Below are 19,539 nucleotides of genomic sequence, written 5' to 3'. Positions count from 1 at the left end.
TGGTACACAGAACTCTGCTCCCAAGATTTATGCAGCAGAGGGGACACAGTTCTGCTTTCTTTTAAGTTTTTCTTTAGATTGTATCTGAAATATCATGGTGCCTTTAACAGCCTATGCCAGACAAAAGAACTGAGCAGCTTTAATGGGTGCTATTATCTTTTTGGAGTCTGTCTGGGATGTGAATTATTCAGTTGATACTTGGAGTGGCCGTCTCTTGAACTACACCAAAAATACTGAAGCTGCTGGCCTCTCCTGGGAATTTTTAAAAGTTCCAATCAATGATAGTTGGAATTCAACTTTTCCAAGGGCCGTGAAACCCTGTAAGTAGACTAGAGTAAACTTAGTCTGATTCATCAGAGGACTGGAGTACAGTTCAGTGACATCAGTGAGACTTCAGGATATGTCTGGAATTAAGCATATGTTTGAGTGAATTGTTAACCTCAAGTGTATGATCAAGTGCTTTGCTGACTCAGGGACAAGACATTCCTTGCAGCTTGTTGTTTTCCACTTTGCCATCTGGGAAGAGGCAGCTTGACAGCATGTGGGCTGTGTGAGACATTATTGCATTTCTGAAAGGGTATTAACAGCTTTGAAGTTTCCAGGTTCTCTGAATCAGGTGTTTTTTCTCCTGCATGTCTAACTGGGGTAAAATAACCTCACTGTAGTGTCTGAAAGCAAACTGACCATGCCAAGGCATTTTGGCAGGTTATCAGTCAATCTAAGCTTAATTAAAATAATCTCGTGTTTTAGTGGAACTGCTAAAGATGCAGGTGGAAAGCTTTACAGAACCTGCAGGTTTGGGACCATGAAATTGCCCCTTTCTGATATTTTAGGAAGTGCCTTTTGAGCAACTGGACAACTGTAAGAACCCAAATTTGTAAACACTTTTAATCTGAGTCATATCTTCACTAGACTCATTTTCTGAGCTGGGGGAGCACATCCATATTTATATGAAATAAATGTTGTTACAGGCTCTTCAGTCAACAAACTCTCTTGTTTCAGCCAGGTAATGCAAAAGAGTGGGTAATACAGACTTGTTATTGCATTTGTGGGGGAAGTACAAGACATCCTGATCTCTCAGTACTCTCCAAGTGATTTTAACTGCCCAAAAATACTAGAAGCTCAACTGAAAAATCTTCCATAACACACTCCCCCTATCTGTTCAGTACACAACCCTACTTCTCCAATCCAGTACCCTTCCACTCTGCCATCACTTGACTTAAAAGCCATTTCTGTGCTGTTGTGAGGCTTTGCATTTCTCATGAGTGCATACAGAGGAATAAATGTTTATTGTAACAATATTTCTCTATGGGTGCTCTTATATGTTTTTCATTCTTTTCCAGTGACAAAATGTTCCCAGCCTTTGGATTTGGAGCAAGAATACCCCCAGAATACAAAGTAGGTGCCCAAGTGTAATTTTCTAATTTCCTTGAGTTATGAGACACAAAATAAGGGAGAAATGGTGAAAGGCAAGACAGTGGCAAACAGGAACAGCTCCTCTGCTTGTTTTCTTCCATCTGGCTTTCTCATCCAGTGATACCTCACTGAAACCAGAAATCAGACAGGGCTAGACTTAAAATAATTGTTTGATGATACCCAAAATATTTTATGGTATTGGCAAAGCTTTGTTAGTGGATGCTAAGAGGAGAAATGATGTTTTGAGCATCCCTTGCCAAACATCTTCCTGAAAATAAAGACTTGAGAAGAACTTGACAGAATTCTGTGTCGTGGTGGACACAGTCAATGCCAGAAAGAGAAATACAAGAGCATGTAGCCATGCTAGAGAAAAGTGGCATTTATCAACAACAACAACAACACAAAAAAAAACCCAAAAAAAACCAAAACAAAAAACAAAACAAAAAAAAATTCAAAGTGATCTGCAGTGATGCTGCAATTGTGAGCATAAATATGCTATCTGGTAGGCTTGGAGTGAAGACAGTGAAGTAAAAGAAGGAGCATCCAACTGAGGAGAAAGGCCCAAGAAGAAATAAGTAGAAATTAAAATCCTTCATTTCACAGAGGTTGTGTGGGCAGAAGAGTAGCTCTGCATAGATAAGTAACCAAAGTCTAGGTGGGCACTCTGCAACTCTGATACTGTCTGAAAAAGAGAAGTATCACCCATCTAATCATGCAGACTTCACCCAGTGTCCCTGTGTGCCCTGCTCTGGGTTGTGTCTCTGGGCTGTGGCTGAGTAGGGAGGTGAACACTAGCCAGGTAAGAATTTCTGAGAGGGATTGTGTGCATTCTGCCTTGTAAGGCATGAATCAGCAGATGAACAAAAGTGCACCAGTGTGTTCCTCAAGGCTGGTAGGCTTGATACCTGCAGAAGAATAACAGTAGTGATGTACAGCAAATTTGATACATGTCATGCAAACTGATGTCTAAGGTAAGTTAATGTATGTTTTAACAACGTTGCTTTCTCAGCTTGTCTGTGCCTGGCAAGGTGTTTTGCCTTGCTTTGTTCCTCAAGGGTAACACCAGTGTTAGTGCTTTCCAAAGTCTGAGATGTCTTCCAGAGCTTTGATATACATTTTAATGTGGTATTATGAGCTCAGAACATCTGTGTCTGTTGTATGTTTATTCCAATTGCAGCAGCTGACAACCATCACTGTTATTTAAGGTGGTGTGTCAGGGCCTGGTTGTTCCAGCATCTGTGAGGTGACCACTGGTGCATGGGGGAAAACTTTTCCAGTCATAGAGAGCCATCCTTATCTAAGGACTACTTGAAGGAAGGTATTACTGTGTCAGCTGAAGTCTTTTCAGTGGTTTCCTGGAGACAGATAAAGATCTCACCACAAAGCTACTCTTCTCAGCCAAAATAATCAGCTGGTAGCACTGATGCTTCAGGTCACATAGCCTGTTGGCAACACAGCAGTTTTGATAGACCCCAGAATCATCCTTCTCACCTGATTGTGAGAGCACTTTTCAGATGCTGGCTGGGAAACAGATGTCTTGCCAGAAAGTAACTTCAGGGGTCTGTGTAACCAATTGTTCCTGCAATCACAAACACCAATTGATTTTCTGCTTTGGCAGAATTAGTGTTTGGATAATTTCCTGACAAATGCCCTTAAGAAACTCAGAGATTTGCACTGAACTTAGTAGTCCATGCATGAATGAAGAGACTTATCCTCTAGCATGAACTTTCTGAACAGTCTGTCTGTTGCTAACTTCTCAAAGCAAGAAAATGAATGTGACTCAGGACCTTCAGATTTTGCAAAGTTCAGGAAAAGTAAGGGTAAACTTACAAGATGGGGCTGCTTGCTTGTGGATTACATATGTGTGACTAAATAAAACAAATCCCAAAGTAAATGGAGATGCAGGTGAAGGCCAGAACAACATCTTTAATTTCTGCTGTGGAAACTTGTGTCAGAAAGTGACAAAGACAAAATGACATGACATCAGCTCACAAATATAATAAAATTTTGAAGAAGACAAGAACCACATTGCAGGGGACCAACTCTTCTGTGCCACAGGTGGGGACCAATAATCAGCTTGGTGTCTGTCATGGGCACACCCAGCTGGAGCTGCATGAGGAGTTACCAGTCATCTGTGCCATAGTTCAGTCTTTCCCTGTGATACTCTACACAGTCCATAAAAGTATCTGGCTTCTTAAAATAAACTATATCAATACTTTTGGGTCCCTGCTTGGATTTGGCTGCACTTCTGAATTCAAAGATATGTCCTTCAAGAGTGAAAGGTCACCTTCATCATGATGCATTATTAAATCAAGACCAATAAACCTGAAAATCCTTTAGTAATTTAGTCTACACTGGTATAAAGTAAATTCAAAGCCAGTAATGATTAGTTTTTGATGTGGAACATAGCAAGGATGCATAGGAAATGGAGAAGAAACAGATAAAATTAAAAGTAACAGAGACTGTAGAAAAAAAGTGCTCCCAAGTTTCTTCCTTAACCTTTTATTTCCTGCTGCAAAAGTATGGTAACATGCTAGACACCACAGCAACAGTGCAGATCTTGTGATATTCAAATGATCTTTTCATGTTTTCAGTCACAGATACTAAAAGTCATACATACCATACATTTGTTTTACTAAAGGAGAGCAGTGCCACTGCTGTAACAATTTTACATCTTCAAATTTAGGTTGAATCATTACGAGAACTTCCAAGTTCTGACCCCATCATGTGGATAAATCAGCTTCTCATTAATTTAGAGTGTCTGTTTTCAAGCCTCCAGTCCTAATGAAGTGATTTAACCTGCTCATAGGATGTTGGTCTCTGCACTCCAGCATCTGGTCTTTTATTTCTTTAAGTAGACAACAAATTTAAACAGGGCTATGGAAGAAATTACTCCCACTGCCAAGGGTTCCTAAGTAACCATGGAGCCCCCATACAACCTAAATAACAGCTTCCTTCCTCAACTATGTCAGTTTCTATTTCTTCAGGCTCTTCATAAATCTCTTGATGTTCTACCCCTTTAAATCTTGTTTTTATATATGTTTTCTGCAGAATTTCCATTTCAAGTGCACACTGCTATGTTGTGTTGACTTTATTTTCCCTCAGTTCATCTCCAAATGACACACTTCAGCTGTTAGTAGAAAACCAGCAGTTTCTTAGTGGCATAAGGAATCTGTGGAAGTGAAGGAAGCAAGACATGCCATTTACATCATTCTTCATCAGCCTAGAGAGCTTTCATCTAATATTCAACAATATCAGCTTCTTCTACCAGGACCTGACAAACACATCACCCTGTTCCTTGATCTAAGTAAAGCTCTGAGAGAAATATTTCTCTTGAGGGTGAGTTTCTATCATACAAACTTCCAGAATTTTTTTTTTGTTTTGGTGGTTTTGAGGTTCTTTTTGCAATGAAAGGAAGCACCTGAGAAGTCTGATGTAAAGTAAAGAGGTGGCAGATAATATGGACTCAGACATGGCTGTGAAAGGTCACAGTGAAGAGGAGGAAAGAAAGCAAACCACACACACTGACTTCTTAGCAGGCAGGACTCAAAGGAGATGAAAAAGCACACAGCAGCACAAAACTTACTGTTAAAATGAAAAGCAAGTTCAAATAGTGTCAGCCCCATGACAGGTGGATTACCATTAATGAAGGCCTGTTCCCTAAAGGAGAATTGCAGCTGACACCTGAATAGATACTAAACAACTTGCAGTTTGTTTTAAGAGAGTCCTGGTTATTTCTGTATTTTTAGTGAAAGCTTCATTCCCTGCTTTTGCTGGGAATGTATGCTGGAGACAAACTCACTGCAGTTACAGACACAGGGCAGCATCTTTATAGCCCTAACCTGCACTGGTTTGATGGACAAGTGAGGGACTTGAGAAGTGCTGTGGTCTTTATGATTCCTGCACTTTTCAGGAGATTGATGGCTAAAATATATGCAAACAAAAAAAGGATGTGTAGCAGATCAAGGGACAAAACAGAATTAGTCTCCTTATCCATGCAGGTTGGACTTAGACATGGAAACTTGGGCAGCATGTACAAAAATGAAGTATAAAGGGAAATAAATGGCCCAGCTTTGCCAAGCAGAAATATGCACAATGCATCTTCATGAGAAACACAAGCTTTCCAGCTCCCAAGCTATTTGATTAATGAGCATTCTGAAAATAATAGCTTTTGACCAAAAGTACTTGAAATTCATTAGAGTCTTAAGCTTTTGCAAAATATGCGGGCATTTCATATTTAGTTTTCTGAATGACAGTAGCTTAATAGCATTCAATTTATTCACAGATAAGTGTCCAACATAGTGCAGTTTGGCATTTACACTTGTATGCATCTATTGTTCATGGATTTTTGACAATTTCTATTTAAATTATTAAGAAAGCATTCCTAGAAATCTGAATTTTCAGATTCTTTGTCAAATAGTCCTAGTACCATCACCACAGAGAAAAGCTGGAGCTGTTTGGGACATGAAGATTAATTTCAATGAATTCAACAATTTAGAGAGGGGGAAAAAAAGAATTATTAATTTTCAGAATTCAGGCATCCATATTCATCATTTGAAAATAAAAACCACAGCTTCTTATTTTAAAAAATACAAATTCAGTTAAAGGAGTTTAAAAAATGTGTAGGCCAAACTAGAATAACAAGTTTCAATGAAACTTAAATAAAATGCCTTAGCTCAGTTCAAAAGCTTTCCAGCAATTTGCTTTATCAGTGTTGGAGGATTTATTATTTTTCAGATTCCAAAATAGGATTTTTTTGTGTGATTTGAGGTCTCTATCTGAATTCATAAAATATTTTTTAAAGAAATCTCAAAAATTCTCATCAACTAGGAAATTCTCCTTTCCTTTCAGCCTAAATTAGAAACATTTCAAGCAAGGGCCATGCTATGAGAATGAATTTCATTGCATCCCAATATGAGGGAAATAAGTTACCTGCTATGTTAAGTCAATGCCATTTTTTCTACAAAAGTGGCCATAAGCATTGGAAGTATTGTTATAATTCTTCCAAGAGTCTCATGGGTGCCATCATATTGATGGAAAACTGCAGGTGTTTGTCACTGTAAATGTACAGACAGTGGAGGAGGCATTGCACAGTGGTAAAAAACACTTCTATAACCTGTATTAGCAAAACTATTCTGTACTGTTTATTTGTCATATCCTACAGAAACAGCCAGAATGCTGTTACTGTAATCTGTATCATAATGTATGATAGAGCTAGTTAATTTGCTTGTTAAAAACCTTGAAGGAATTACCTGTGAAATATTGTGTTCCTGGTGTAGGAAGTTCCTGTAGTTTAATAATGCCACATCCATGATGGTATCTGCTAAAGAATGTATCTGGAGCCCTGCAGAGGCAAAAGATTCATACAAGTGCAAGTGAATGTCTTTAGCTGCAGGCTTTGAGTGCAGTTCTGTGCAGCAGTCCAAGTAACACCAGGCTGATCCCATGTAATCACCTCTGCATGCCAGCATCTCTCTCTCCTTCCCTTTTATGGATTGATTTTATGGATCAATGTTAGGAGAGGAGGGCTGAGCAGAGGGTCAGCTTCATATTTAAAACTTAGTCCAGGGTTACAAAAACTTAGTCCAGTCACAAAACACTCAGGGTTTTGTGAGGACATTCCTTAATGTGAGGCTGCCTTCCACCACAGACTGTGCTCTGCAGTTCTGGGCAAAATTCTGTTCCAGGTACTGATGTAAGGCAGCCATTCTGTATTTGTGTGACTTGACACATTCCAGGATTTCCTACTGTTAGATCAATCCACAATAAAAACCACCCTAGTAAATTATATAAACATGCCTGCTTTCTGGGCAGCCCAGTGTCTTCTTGTTTCCACTGAGGATTTCTCAGTCTTCAGCATCTTAGGTGTTCAAACTTGTGCCTCCTTTTTGTCATTCAATTATCAGTTCTGGGAGTGTCACTCAAGAGCTGTGTCATTCAATATGAGAAAGATGCCATTGAGTATACCAGCTTTTGGTTCTCTGTCATCAGCATGGTTTGCTCTTCAGTCACAAAGCCCTTGCATGTTTAATTAGAAAAAGAAAAAAAAGGGAAAAAGAAAAAAAAGGAGGGAAGCTCATCACCTTGCACTGTTTAGAAAGCAAAAGCATTGAATGTCTGATCCAAACCACCTTTTGACATGGATGAGCTTTACGTGGAGTCCTATCAGGTAGCAGCCCAAGTTTAGTAAGGCCTTCAGTATGTGGTATATGTCTGAAGTCTCTGCTGGTTTGGACACTCTTGAGTTCTGGCCACCACAGGGAAGACAGCAAAGGGGCAGGTTAAAGCACACTTGGCTTTGCTTAACAGAGTGGGGGATGAGATCTGAGCATTTGGAGAAGCTCTACTTAAAACATATCTGCTGTTGCCTTGCCTTGAGTGATGATTTCCTGTTTGTGAACCATCCTTGAGCTGCTCAAAGAATTTCTCTCCTACACATTGTACTTAAATCTTGTTTAAATTGTGATATATTACTCAAAGAGCATAGGAAACAAGCCAATGCTTCTGCACATTCATCGCGTTTCCTGTGCTGCCTTCAGGGTACATTTTAACACTGCTCTGTGAATCAGGATGACAATGTATGAGGGCCATTTGCTTTAGGAGGATAGTAGCTGATGCTCAAACAGTATTATTTTTTGGATCATTGTGCACACTGACTAGACTTGGGTATTCCTTATTGGCCTGAACTGTTGTCTGTTAAATAATAGCCTGAGTGCTAGCTCTGAACCAGATAAATTGTTTGCATTATGTGATTCTGAAAGAGGTATGGCAACAAAAGCAACCAAACCATGCTTGTATGTGAGATTGAAATACTGTATTCATAGCTTTTGAAAAGATTTGCATTTTCCTTTAGGTCTAATTTCAAATGCATTTGAATGAAGAAATAAAATCACTGAAGAGGCACAGTGTTGGAAGAATCAGTCTGCAATACATAAACATGCACTGCCATCCTTTTTGCTTTTCTAACACAGTTAATGCAAAATACAGAAACCCTAAAGGAAAGAGTAAGGCTAATGAGCAACAACAAAAAATATCAATGAGAAAACTCCCATAACAGTTTTTGACAGATCCAATTACCTTTGGCCTGCAGCTGGTCATGAGACTGGCAGATAGCATCTGGGCAAAGTGCACTGAATGACATCCAGAGCAGCCAGGCAGAAAGGCTCTGGAGCATCTCTGAAGTGTATCTGGCAGCCCTGATTTTGGGCTGATCAGTGAGGAACATAAACAGTGACTTCCTGCATTATCTTCCATGGCCAAGTAGGATAGACTGAATGGACCATATAAAACCCTCTCTAAGACTGATCTTGGTGTAGGCATGCTGAATGCCTGGCTGGGCTGAGGCAACTACAGACTTCTCAGTGAAGTTTTGCTTCAATTCTTTCCCATCATGGTAGAAGTACTGCTTTATTTAACCTCTTAATAATGGCAGGCGTCACTGTGGTGAGCAAGAGTAGCACATGATGGGGAAATTCCATTTCTCTATGAAGAACTCTCTTTGGCAGTTATTAGTCAACTTATACCACTGCACTTTCACAGAAGCTTCTGTGCAATCACAAATTTTATCTATGGGACCCTTAGTCATAGACCAGTCTCCATACCCTGCTGTATGGAGACATCTAAACTAGCAAATGGAACAGCAACATACAAAAAATAAATCTCTTCCTGCAAATAATCCTGGCTCCATTGTACAGGAGGTTTCTTTCCATATCATTCGGACTGTTGGCACTTTTGAAGATCCTACAGAGATCTATAAAGCTTTAAATGTCTATACTTGCAGTTATATAAATGCCTTCTTAAATCTGGGATGATACACCTAAACTCAACTTTAAATTATGCAAATTGCCTGCTAAACTCTCAGGCACTTTTTGCAAGTCAAATATACATATACATATATATAAAATATATGCATATAAATATATATGTATATCCACACATTATGCATTGTGAGACAAAATCTGAACTTTTTCATTCAAGGAAAATTAAGACAAACAGAATTAAGAGGCTGGGCTTCAGACCCAAAGAGATTAAAAGGAATCAAGACTCTTCAGTGATCAAAGAAAGAGGTAAAAAGGAATCTGAAAAAGAAAAATGCAGGCAAGAATCAAACTTAAAGAGGAATTCTGGAATGGGAGACTTACAGTGCCTAGCATTATATAAGCATACAAAAGTCTTGTATTATTTTCCCAGGGGACCAAAGACAAAATACTTTGTTTTGTTAGAAAATCAGCTACTTTGTTGTATTCACAGTGAGTTCTTTAAAAGAACAGCTCTGTAGGATTTAATGATAGACAGATTGAGAGACAGAGATTGGAATATTCACCACATGCAAGGAAAACCAAAGAGTCTTCAGGATTTTTTTTTATTTATTTATTATGCCCCAGAGTGATCTAACATTTTAACCAACTTAGACTCCTTACACTTCTTACACTACTATTGCACAGTGGATCCTTGATTTCTCTGTAGAATTACTTTCCAGTACTCCTTGGCCTTTGATGAGAAGCTTTTCACACAGTGAGGTCAGGATGCCTAAGAGAGCTGAGTTTTGGCAATCACTGCTGTATCACAAACTGCTTTCTCTCTCCTGCAGTCTGAGATGCTGAGCTAGGGAGAGCTGGCATTTAAATGGCCTCAGCAATAGATTCCTCTTCTGTGCCCAGCATTGATAGCCCAATCCTGACACCATGTTTATATGATTTTTTAATGTATTTGGGTGGGTTTTCTACGTGCCTTTTTTTGTTTTGTTTTGTTTTGTTTTGTTGTTGTTGTTATTGACAAATTTGATTCCAGTTTTGCTACTTTGGTTCTGCAGGGAGCTCCAGCTGGGACTGTATTTCACACTTAATGGCTGAAAGCTTGAAAGGTCTCCAGTTTAGCACAGAAAAAATGTCAAGAGTGTTTAACCACAAGTCTTCTTGGAATAATTTTTCTGACAACAGTCTTCTTTTCTTTCCATTTATCTGCAGGTCTCTCATGACTTTGCAATCAATTTCAATGAAGACAACCCAGAATGTGCAGGTAATGCTCACAGTAGGACAGACTGCCATAGTTTTGCTGTGTGCAAAATATGCATTTTTTATTGCATCATCTGAGTATTATTCAAAGTGGTTTTATTAAAGAGGGCAGCTAGGATCTGGTGATCTGACAGACTCCAAACCATTGAGCTTGACTTTAGAAATCTTGGAATGTGCCATACAATAATTTCCTGAAAAGTAGGTGGACATTCAGCACTTGGACTTCCTGGAACCACTTGCATTTCTGAGAACTAGACTAATTTAAAATCTTCAGCTACCTCAGCATCCCAGGTTGTGCTGCTAAGAAGGACGGGATATGAAAAAACAGGCTGTGAAGCTCTGTGATCAAAAATTCCCTCAGTTTAGAGCCAACTCTTTGACCAGACCTATAGCCTGCTGCAAGTCCAGGGCAGGGAAGCAGCTGATGACTATTGTGGTGGAAAGAAACCTCCTTTTCTGAGAGCAAATGCAGCAGGAGGCTACAGTGTAAGATATTGGTATGTTCTACCAACAGTCATTAATCCTTGGTAATCAGAGACCAGATTTATGTAGTAGATGTTGCTCCATGTCTTGTATTTGCAAGTGAGATCTGCAGTTACTGATGCTGTCTTTTTTTAAAAATCCTACCATAATTCACACATTTTGTAAAAGACAATAACAGGAAAATGACCTCTAAACCCAGGAACAATTAAGAGTCTTCCTTGGGTGATTATTGCTGTCTAAAATCCACAGGTTTTTATTCTCCCTTATTCTTCTGCTTCCATCCAAATACTGAACTGGGTATTTCAAAATGCTCTTCCTGTTCAAATTTTCTAGCTGCTCCTTTTAGCCCTTCTCAGGCTTATTAGTGGCTTTCTTTTGGGCATGGGCAGCAAACATGTTCAGGATGAGAACTAAGATGCAGAGAAATGAAGTGAGGAAAAGAAGAGAGGACAAGCAATTCAAGGAAAAGAGACATTAAAAGAATTCGAAGTTCTTACATCTTAAATGCAAGACCTGTTTTTGGTTCAGTGGGCATTCCTGCTTTGTTATTGCACTTGAATTGTTGGACTGCCCCAGCCTTTGCAGGTCATGTGCTTGAAATGCAATTGGACATAAGTCCTACAGCTGCCTGATATGCTCACACAGCTTTTTACATTGCTTTTAAGGAGTCAAAAGAAACAGGAGTTACATGTATGCATCTAGAAGTGCCTGTAAGGTTGTAAGCCAGCTTGATGTTGAGACTTCAGTGTAGGGATGGGGTGGGGAAGCAAAAGAGACCTCAGAATTCCATCTGGACTGTCATATTTAATAATGTGTCATTAAAACACAGTTAACAGTGGTCAGCATCAGGTGATAACATATTTATGTGTATAGTGTTCAAATAGAGTTTTGTTTCTCAGTCTAACTGCAGGATATTTGTGACCCTCTGCAAACTACAGAGAAAAGCTCTAGCAGTCCATGCAAAGAACACTTATTTTTATCCCCTGCTCCCATTTGCTGCTTCTTTTGAGTTCAAGGCTAATTCTTTTATCACACTGGCATTGTTATATAATGATTTTTATTGATTGAAAAGGCTGCCACATCTAGGTGGTGCCAGCAGCAGAGTTTAGACAGACAAACCCTCTGTAAGCAAGGATTTACTATCCAAACCACAGTCTGTGTGCAAAACTAAATGCAACAATGGAAATGAAAAGGGATAGAAAAACCAGGAAAGAGCTGCTCTATGAGGCTTATGTCACTTAATAATTTAAACTTTGTTTGTATCTTTGCATAAGAGTCAGTTATCTGATAAGTTAGCCCATTGCCTGAAAGGTGTTCTAGGCCTAAGAAAACATAAAAATATCATTGCAACATGAAAGAATGCCAGGGAAGAAATTTTGCAGCATTTGCACCTGTATCTGCAAGATATTAAAAGCACTTGTTTGTCTTAAAGGATACCTTTTTAAATAATATCCACCTGGGTGAAAGCAAGAGGAGACAAACCAGAAAATGTGTTGTTTAATCATCTGCTGCAGCTTGCTCATCTGCCTGTCATGGGTGCTTGTTTGTTCTGTGATGTTTTCTAGATGCTCTCACTGTTATTAGTGTCACAGGGAACAGTAACATCAGCAAGTCGTGGAGAAAGGATGCAAGAGTGAGGAGATAAAGTGCTTAGTGATTACACTATTTTACCTTGTAATATCTAGCATACTTGCCAGAAAATAAAGTAAAATTGCTTAAGAGTATCTTGTTTTAAACAAAGAAACAGCAGTTGGGTGCAATATAAAAAGTATGTGTCTATTTTGCCTTTGAGGAATGAAATCCTATTATCTGTGGAAGTAGAGTTTTTCCTGGCACAAGGTAGTGTGAAGCATCATTCTACATACAGGGACTGTATATTGAGATGAAGAGCACTGGAATTCATAAAATATGGATATCCTCCCCTGTTGCCATTTCCATTCTTGAAAATTTTAGTATTTATAGTCTTATATTTTGTATATTTATAGTATGTTATTTTTATAGTCTTATAATTAATACTTAGTTTATTATCTGCGGAAGAAAGTAGGCAAAAACCTCTAGTCTGAATGAATGTCTCTGCACATTTGTCTCAAACCCTTATATTGTATGTGTACACTGTATTTCATTGGAGATGCTGAAAGTGGATTCCAAATAAAAATGTAAGGAGATGAATTGTAAAAAAAAATGCACATATGCCTAAGATAAAGGAGTACTAGAACATCAAGTTACAAAGTAATCCACTCACATATCCTGTTGAGTTAGGATTGGGTGGACAGTAGATATTTCTAAAATATATTAATCTGAGAAACGAAATTAGAAATTATGTTTCTAGAACATGTCTCTTTCTAAGATGAGAGCAACTTTATTATATGAACAACACTAAATCTCTGTGGAATGCAGGGAGTAAGATTTATCTTACATTATTTTACTGCATAAGAAGAATGGTAGGGTGTATCTTGTCATCATCTTAGGGAAGATTTATGAGGCCTTCATGCAACATCATTATGTATATGTAATGAAATCCTTAGCAAGTTTAAAATTGGGAGTTACCAAAAGGTCAGTTTTGCAATATGTAGTCACTGGAATTACCAAGGGACATTTTGTAACACTATTTTACATTTCAACCAATGCAGCTATAATTGGAGCAAGTTCTTTTGTTTGGCACTTTTTTTTTTTGGCACTGCAATGGAAAAATATATCTGTAGCTGTCTCTAAAGAGAGAAAACTGTGTTCTCCACCACTTTTTCATTGGAGTGTATGTGTGTCATTGTAAAACAATTACAATTCCCAGTCATTTGTTAGCAAAAAGTCTGCACCCATCTATCCTGTAAATATGGTTCGGTAAAAAATCTCATGAGTGAGAGAGTCTCTGTGCAAACTGAAAGTGGCTTAGGATCTTACCAAAGCCATTTCATTCTTCAGCATCCTTTGCAAAGCTTTTCAGTCTATCACTTTCTTTCCAACATTAGACCTCTAATCCTTTAGGTCTGGTAAGCTGGGAGTTCTGAATGGGGAGGCTAATGTGCATCACTTCAAGAAATCCTTCTTCTCAATGATTGAAAATACCAATTTCCATTCTGTGATCTGTCAAGTGTGTCAGCAAAGAAGTCTTTGCTCTCTGGTCTGACTATATATCCTGAAATGAAAAAGCCAAAAATAGCTAGTTCTCCATCAAAATTTCTCAGCTGAAGCTCATTTTTCTGTAGGCTGCAAAGCATCCTGCTGTTTCTTCCAAGGTTTCACAGCTTTTGGTCATAGTCAAATTCAACCTATGAGTGATTATGCAAATTAACCCTGAGAAATTATTTTCTTAGCACAGGAGAGTGAAAAGATGTTTTGAATTCCTTAACAGCTTTAGGGCATAAGTACAAAGGACAAATTTGTTAGAAACAGCTATGATAAACAAAAATATTGTTGAAGTGTTTCTTAATGTGTGTTTAGATTTTCATCATGAATCTTAGATGTTGATCAGGAAGTTATCATCTCTTAAACCAAGAAGAACGGAAGCTATGGCATTGCAAGCTCATACCTGAAAAATAGATATGAAAAGCTGCTGGGAAGGAGAAGCATGGTATAATAATTACATATTACAAACTAGATTTAAGACAGCTAGAGACAGATTCACGGAAATTATCTTAAGATTCCAGTCCTTGCTTATCATGTAGTATTTTAATTTCTTCATTAAGAACCCACCTTTTATTTACATTTTGAACAAGCCTGATATAGGCAATGTGCTCCACGTTTCTTTTTCTTTTTTTTGGTTTTTCATGCCAGGAATACAAGGTGTTGTGGAAGCTTATCAGAGTTGCCTTCCCAAGCTGCAGCTGTACGGACCAACAAACATTGCTCCCATCATCCAGAAAGTGGCAAAATCTGCATCAGAGGAGACCAACACCAAGGAGGCCTCAGTAAGGGGAAAAAAAAAACTGTGTTTGCCTTTTTTTCTTGGCTTATGATGGATCTCTTGTAGGCCATCAAGGCCTTGTAATGCAGATTGTGCCTTCACAGTTTTTAATAACTGCCTTCAAAGAAGGCAGCTTAAACCTATGTCAGCTGGAACAGTGTATCCAGTCTTTCTAGCTTTGGTTGTCGCAGCTTTAAAGTCTTTCCCCACTGATCTATTTCCTGCTTTTAGTGCTGTTTCATTATAGCACACCCAGTTCTTCACTGTGGAAATAGAAATGGCACTGCTAATGTTACAAAAATTGAGCATTGAAGCCCTAAAAGTCTTGGTTGTACCATGAGATGAGTTCAAATGATTCCCAATTCAGACTATCCAATTTTGTGCTCCTGCACAGGCGGTACTAAAATTTTGCTGTTCACCTAGGGAACTTTTCCAACTATTAATTTGAAAATGGTAAGGATACAATTTTCAGCTTGTTATTACTGATGAAGTGATTTGCGCCTTTTAGAAATTGGAGACAAATCTGCTAGCCTGCACCTGATAAAAACCCCAGGACAGATTTCTTGGGCTAAAAGACTTACATATAGATCACATTTTAAATGTACACCCTTGAGATGCTTTAAGTTTATTTTGACACTGTCTCGAAGACAGAATGGGAGAAAGGGAGAACAAGAGAAATGGAGGGAATATGTGAGCAAGTAGGTCTGAGCCATTTACAAGAGCTGTGCTGAAAAGGAGTAAGGGATGTAAGAGAGACATTGTGTACTGCAGCACAAAAAGTGCCTAAGTACAGAACAGAATAGAGCTGTGCACTGGCATGTGCATGATCACCTGGCCTAGAGCTTAGTCTAAGCTTTCTTCAGGTGCAGGGCCTTTTTTAAGTCCTATTAGGGCAGCAGTTGCCAAATATTTCTGTTCTTGAGTCTGGGCTTGTGACTGATATTTACAAGAGCATGTAGTGACAAAACAAAGGGTAATGGCTTCAAACTAAAAGAGGAAAACTTTAGATTAGATATTAGAAAAAAATATTCCTTTCTGTGAGAGTGGTGAGACACTGGAACAGGTTGCCTGGAGAAGCTAAGGTTACCCCATCCCTGGAAGTGTTCAAGGACAGGTTGGATGGACCTCTGAGCAACCTGGTCTGATGGAACGTGTCCCTCCTTCATCATCTGTTCAGCCTAGATGATCTTTAAGGTCCCTTCCAATCCAAACCATTCTATGATTCTGTGATTCCACTGTTGTTTCCAGAACCTTGATAGTATTTAGTGTCCCAGTCCTAAAATGGGGAATTGCTATGTTTGAATTTCCATACCCACCTAATCCTAAAGGTAGGTTAAGGTCCGATAAAGTGTCCCACTCTATTCCCAGTGCTGTTTCTGATCTAATATGCCTTACTGAATAAGTTCCTTTATTCTATACCTAAGCTTCCCCTTTCTATCTGAAAAAGAATTTATAGTATGAGTGTTGAAGATGAAGTTTTCTCCCTGCATGTTTTGTTTTATTCGTGGCAGGACAAGATGATTGGAACACTTTGAGTTTATACCACTGTATACACATAAATATTATTAATGTTTAGTGTGTTGGTATTGCTCATGCAGAGTGACCAAATCCTATGATTTGTTCATTTTTTCTATTAATGCACCATAAATTTCTTATAAATGACTCCAGCTGCCCAACAATTAATAAAGGATCCAAGTAAGGCCACTCTTCACCATTACCGTGTCATAGCTCATGCTCCAGTTCAGTGGGCTTTGGAGATTTGGAAGACAAATTACAAGTTTACCAAATTGCTTGCTGTCCACTAGAGAATGAGAAAACCTCTCTTTGGGGCTCTGTATGAAGAGTATGAAGATGGATATATTCCTGCCTTGCTCTCCTCAGGGACCCCTTTACTCTGCAGAGAAGAAATTAGTAGCTGAGGAGCTTGGAATGGAAAATTCTGTATAGTCAACATAAAGGTTCTTTTCTCTATAAAAAGGTCCATGAGTGAGTTACCAGAAACACTTTTATACTTTTTAACTTAAAAGGTTAAGCAGCTTTGGACTATTAACCAATTTTTCACTTCTTGTCCAACACCTTCAGCAATACTTCATCCTGCTGATCCTGACAGACGGCGTCATCACAGACATGGCTGACACCAGAGAGGCCATCGTCCATGCCTCCCACCTCCCCATGTCCGTCATCATCGTCGGCGTGGGCAACGCTGATTTCAGTGACATGCAGATGCTGGACGGCGATGACGGCATCCTGAGGTCTCCCAAGGGCGAGCCTGTGCTTCGAGACATTGTCCAGTTTGTGCCATTTAGGAACTTCAAACATGTAAGCTGGTTTTTCATCCTTGCCACAGAAGGGTGAGTGGGTATAGTGAACGATTCGTGAGGCTGGGCTTAACTCTGCATGTGCGTGAAGTGTTGAGTAAGCCTGGGGCATTATTGTGTCAGAAATAGTGAAAAAAAAGGAATCAGAATGTGCTCCATTAGTTAGCTGGTGAGGGTGGGAAAGGAAGAGATTAGGCACAATCCCTGTGCTTTTTGTGGTGCCAGTCCTTGCTTCTGCTTTCTCCCTGATTTAATTTGGTTACTTTCCCTGCCTGATTTTTCATGGTGTCTGTTTTCCATTCTCTTTTCCATCTGTTCTATTAGGACTACTGTATTCTGTTTTCCATTCCTTCATTTCCACAGGCAGATGAAATGGCTTTGAATTTGTGCCCACTGAGTCTTCCCCAGGAGGCTTTTTCTTTATTGAGGTTTGGTCTCTGAGTTCTCAAATGCAGGGCAATCCACCCACAACATCCTGGTTATCTCCAAACCCTTTCCCAAATTCTGTACAAGAACACCGGCAAGAAAGTGGCATTACTGACAGCTTCCCTCTGCCCTCAGCCAGCTGTTCCTGAGTAAGGCCAGTGTGGTGAAGACACTCTATAGGAAAGAAAGGAACAGAACCAGCATTAAATTACCAAATCTAAAGTAAAGCTTTGATCATGAACTTTTCTTCTTAGTCACCTGCCCTACACTGTACCATCTGTTCCAGGGACTTTTCAGCAGCAGGGTGGGCACAGCATTCACCAGCAGAAGGAGCTTTCCCAAGGGGTTTTTCAGAGTCCTTTTCCTCCATATGGAGACATGCATTATGTTCCTCTGCAATGCTGATCCCATCCCTTTCCTTCCCTTTTTCCATCATTCTTCTTTCCTCTCACTTCTGTTACGTTTATTTGGTTCTCAAGGCTGGTTTTTTGCTCTGTCTAGGAAGGATATCCTTGGTATTCAATTTGAGAATTTCTTTACTTCACAGTGCAACTGACTCATTCTCCTCAAGAGATTGCTCTTTTCAATCTGCTCACATACACTAGAGATCTTTAGATTTGGATATGTCACAGCCAAGTTCTCAGCTCTGGGCTGGTTTTGATCTGCATATAGGTTTGCACTGCTTACATTTCTTTTTAAATTTAGCTTCTCTTTTAGTTTTTCTGGGATTTTTGTCACCACATGAGCTTTTTTTCTGTTTGCTACTTCCAAAATACCTTTATTTTTCTCTTTGCAAGGGTTGATCTTTTTTTCTGATTTCAAAATGCAATTTTGCAATATTTGCTTTAGATCTAGACACACTTCTTACTTTCACAAACTCTACTGAGGAGCAAGAGAAACAAACTTCTTCCTTGTTTTCCTTCTAGCTTTATGTAAGCCATGGAAGCACACAGGAGGGAAAAACCCACCTTATGCTATTAGTTTGGTGCCACCATGCCACATAGCTGCAGATTGACTTCTGAGTTGTAGACAAACACATTTCTGTGCTGACAGGGGCACACAGCCACCTACCTGCTGAATCAAAGTATGAGCACAACGACCTCAGAGCTTGTGATTCCTTCAGCACATAATCACAAGTGTGTAGCGCTGCACTGTAGTCATTGGAAAAGTGTCCAGAGCTGAGTTATTTATGGGCTAGTGGGAGAGCTACTTTTAATTAGGTGAAAACATGTTTCTGCAAGGAACTGGCAAAGCCAGCTACATTTGTTATTTTTAGTTTCACCTTTTTTTTTTTTTTAAATGAAGCTAAAATCATCCTGGATTTAATGGATTAACACTGACAGTTGCAGTTCTGGGCTCTAAATATATCGTGCCCCTGATGTTAACTTGTGACTGAATCTGTGGCATTGTTATTGCCAGCACTGGTCAAATGACAAGCATATATTCTTTTTAGCTGATTTAGATTAACTTCCCTGGTATTGGGAGAGGAAAACAATCTTTATGTATTCTTCTTATTAAATAGTGATATTTTTCTCCCTCTTTCAGTAGCAAAGATAATATAGGTATAGAGATAGATTTGTATTTGCTCTATCAGAAAAGTTAATATATCTTATGCAACCTGATATTTAGTCTGTTTATTGTGACGTTTCAGCTTTTCAACAAATGTCAGTGTAATGGATGAGTGCTCATAAAAATAGTCACTTCTGGTTGAATTTCTTTATTGTCATATCCCAAATAATCTCTCTCTTTCAACAAAGTGACATTCACATCTTCCTTGCTTATTTAGCACTAACAAAAGACCATACATCAGCTAGTGAAATAATTTTTCATAGGAGAAATGAGTGTGATGTTTTGATTCAAATTTATTTTTCCCCACAGAGGAAATGCAGATTTAACACATTTGGGAGATTTTTGTCAGATCAGTTCTGACCAAACACAAGAATTTACATACATCAGCATATTACTTTTGACAACTTTAAGC

General features: G+C 38.9%; 1 protein-coding gene across 3 annotated transcripts in view; it reads left to right on the top strand.

The window, feature by feature from the left end:
- Positions 1–19,539, top strand: part of CPNE4 (copine 4) — a 229,367-nt gene that overhangs the window by 205,206 nt on the left and 4,622 nt on the right. For all 3 annotated transcript variants that reach the window (XM_071429513.1, XM_071429512.1, XM_071429514.1), the window contains 4 exons: positions 1,344–1,398; positions 10,383–10,434; positions 14,685–14,818; positions 16,897–17,133. In XM_071429513.1, coding sequence (XP_071285614.1) covers positions 1,344–1,398; positions 10,383–10,434; positions 14,685–14,818; positions 16,897–17,133 — 478 coding nt within the window. The remainder of the gene's footprint in view (positions 1–1,343; positions 1,399–10,382; positions 10,435–14,684; positions 14,819–16,896; positions 17,134–19,539) is intronic.

This window comes from Agelaius tricolor, unplaced genomic scaffold (assembly GCF_023055355.1).
Source record: "Agelaius tricolor isolate 1412-34295 unplaced genomic scaffold, bAgeTri1.0.p SCAF_6, whole genome shotgun sequence".
Taxonomy (NCBI): Eukaryota; Metazoa; Chordata; class Aves; order Passeriformes; family Icteridae; genus Agelaius; species Agelaius tricolor.
The sequence above is the reverse complement of the archived record's forward strand: the minus strand, read 5'-3'. Positions and strand labels throughout refer to the sequence as shown.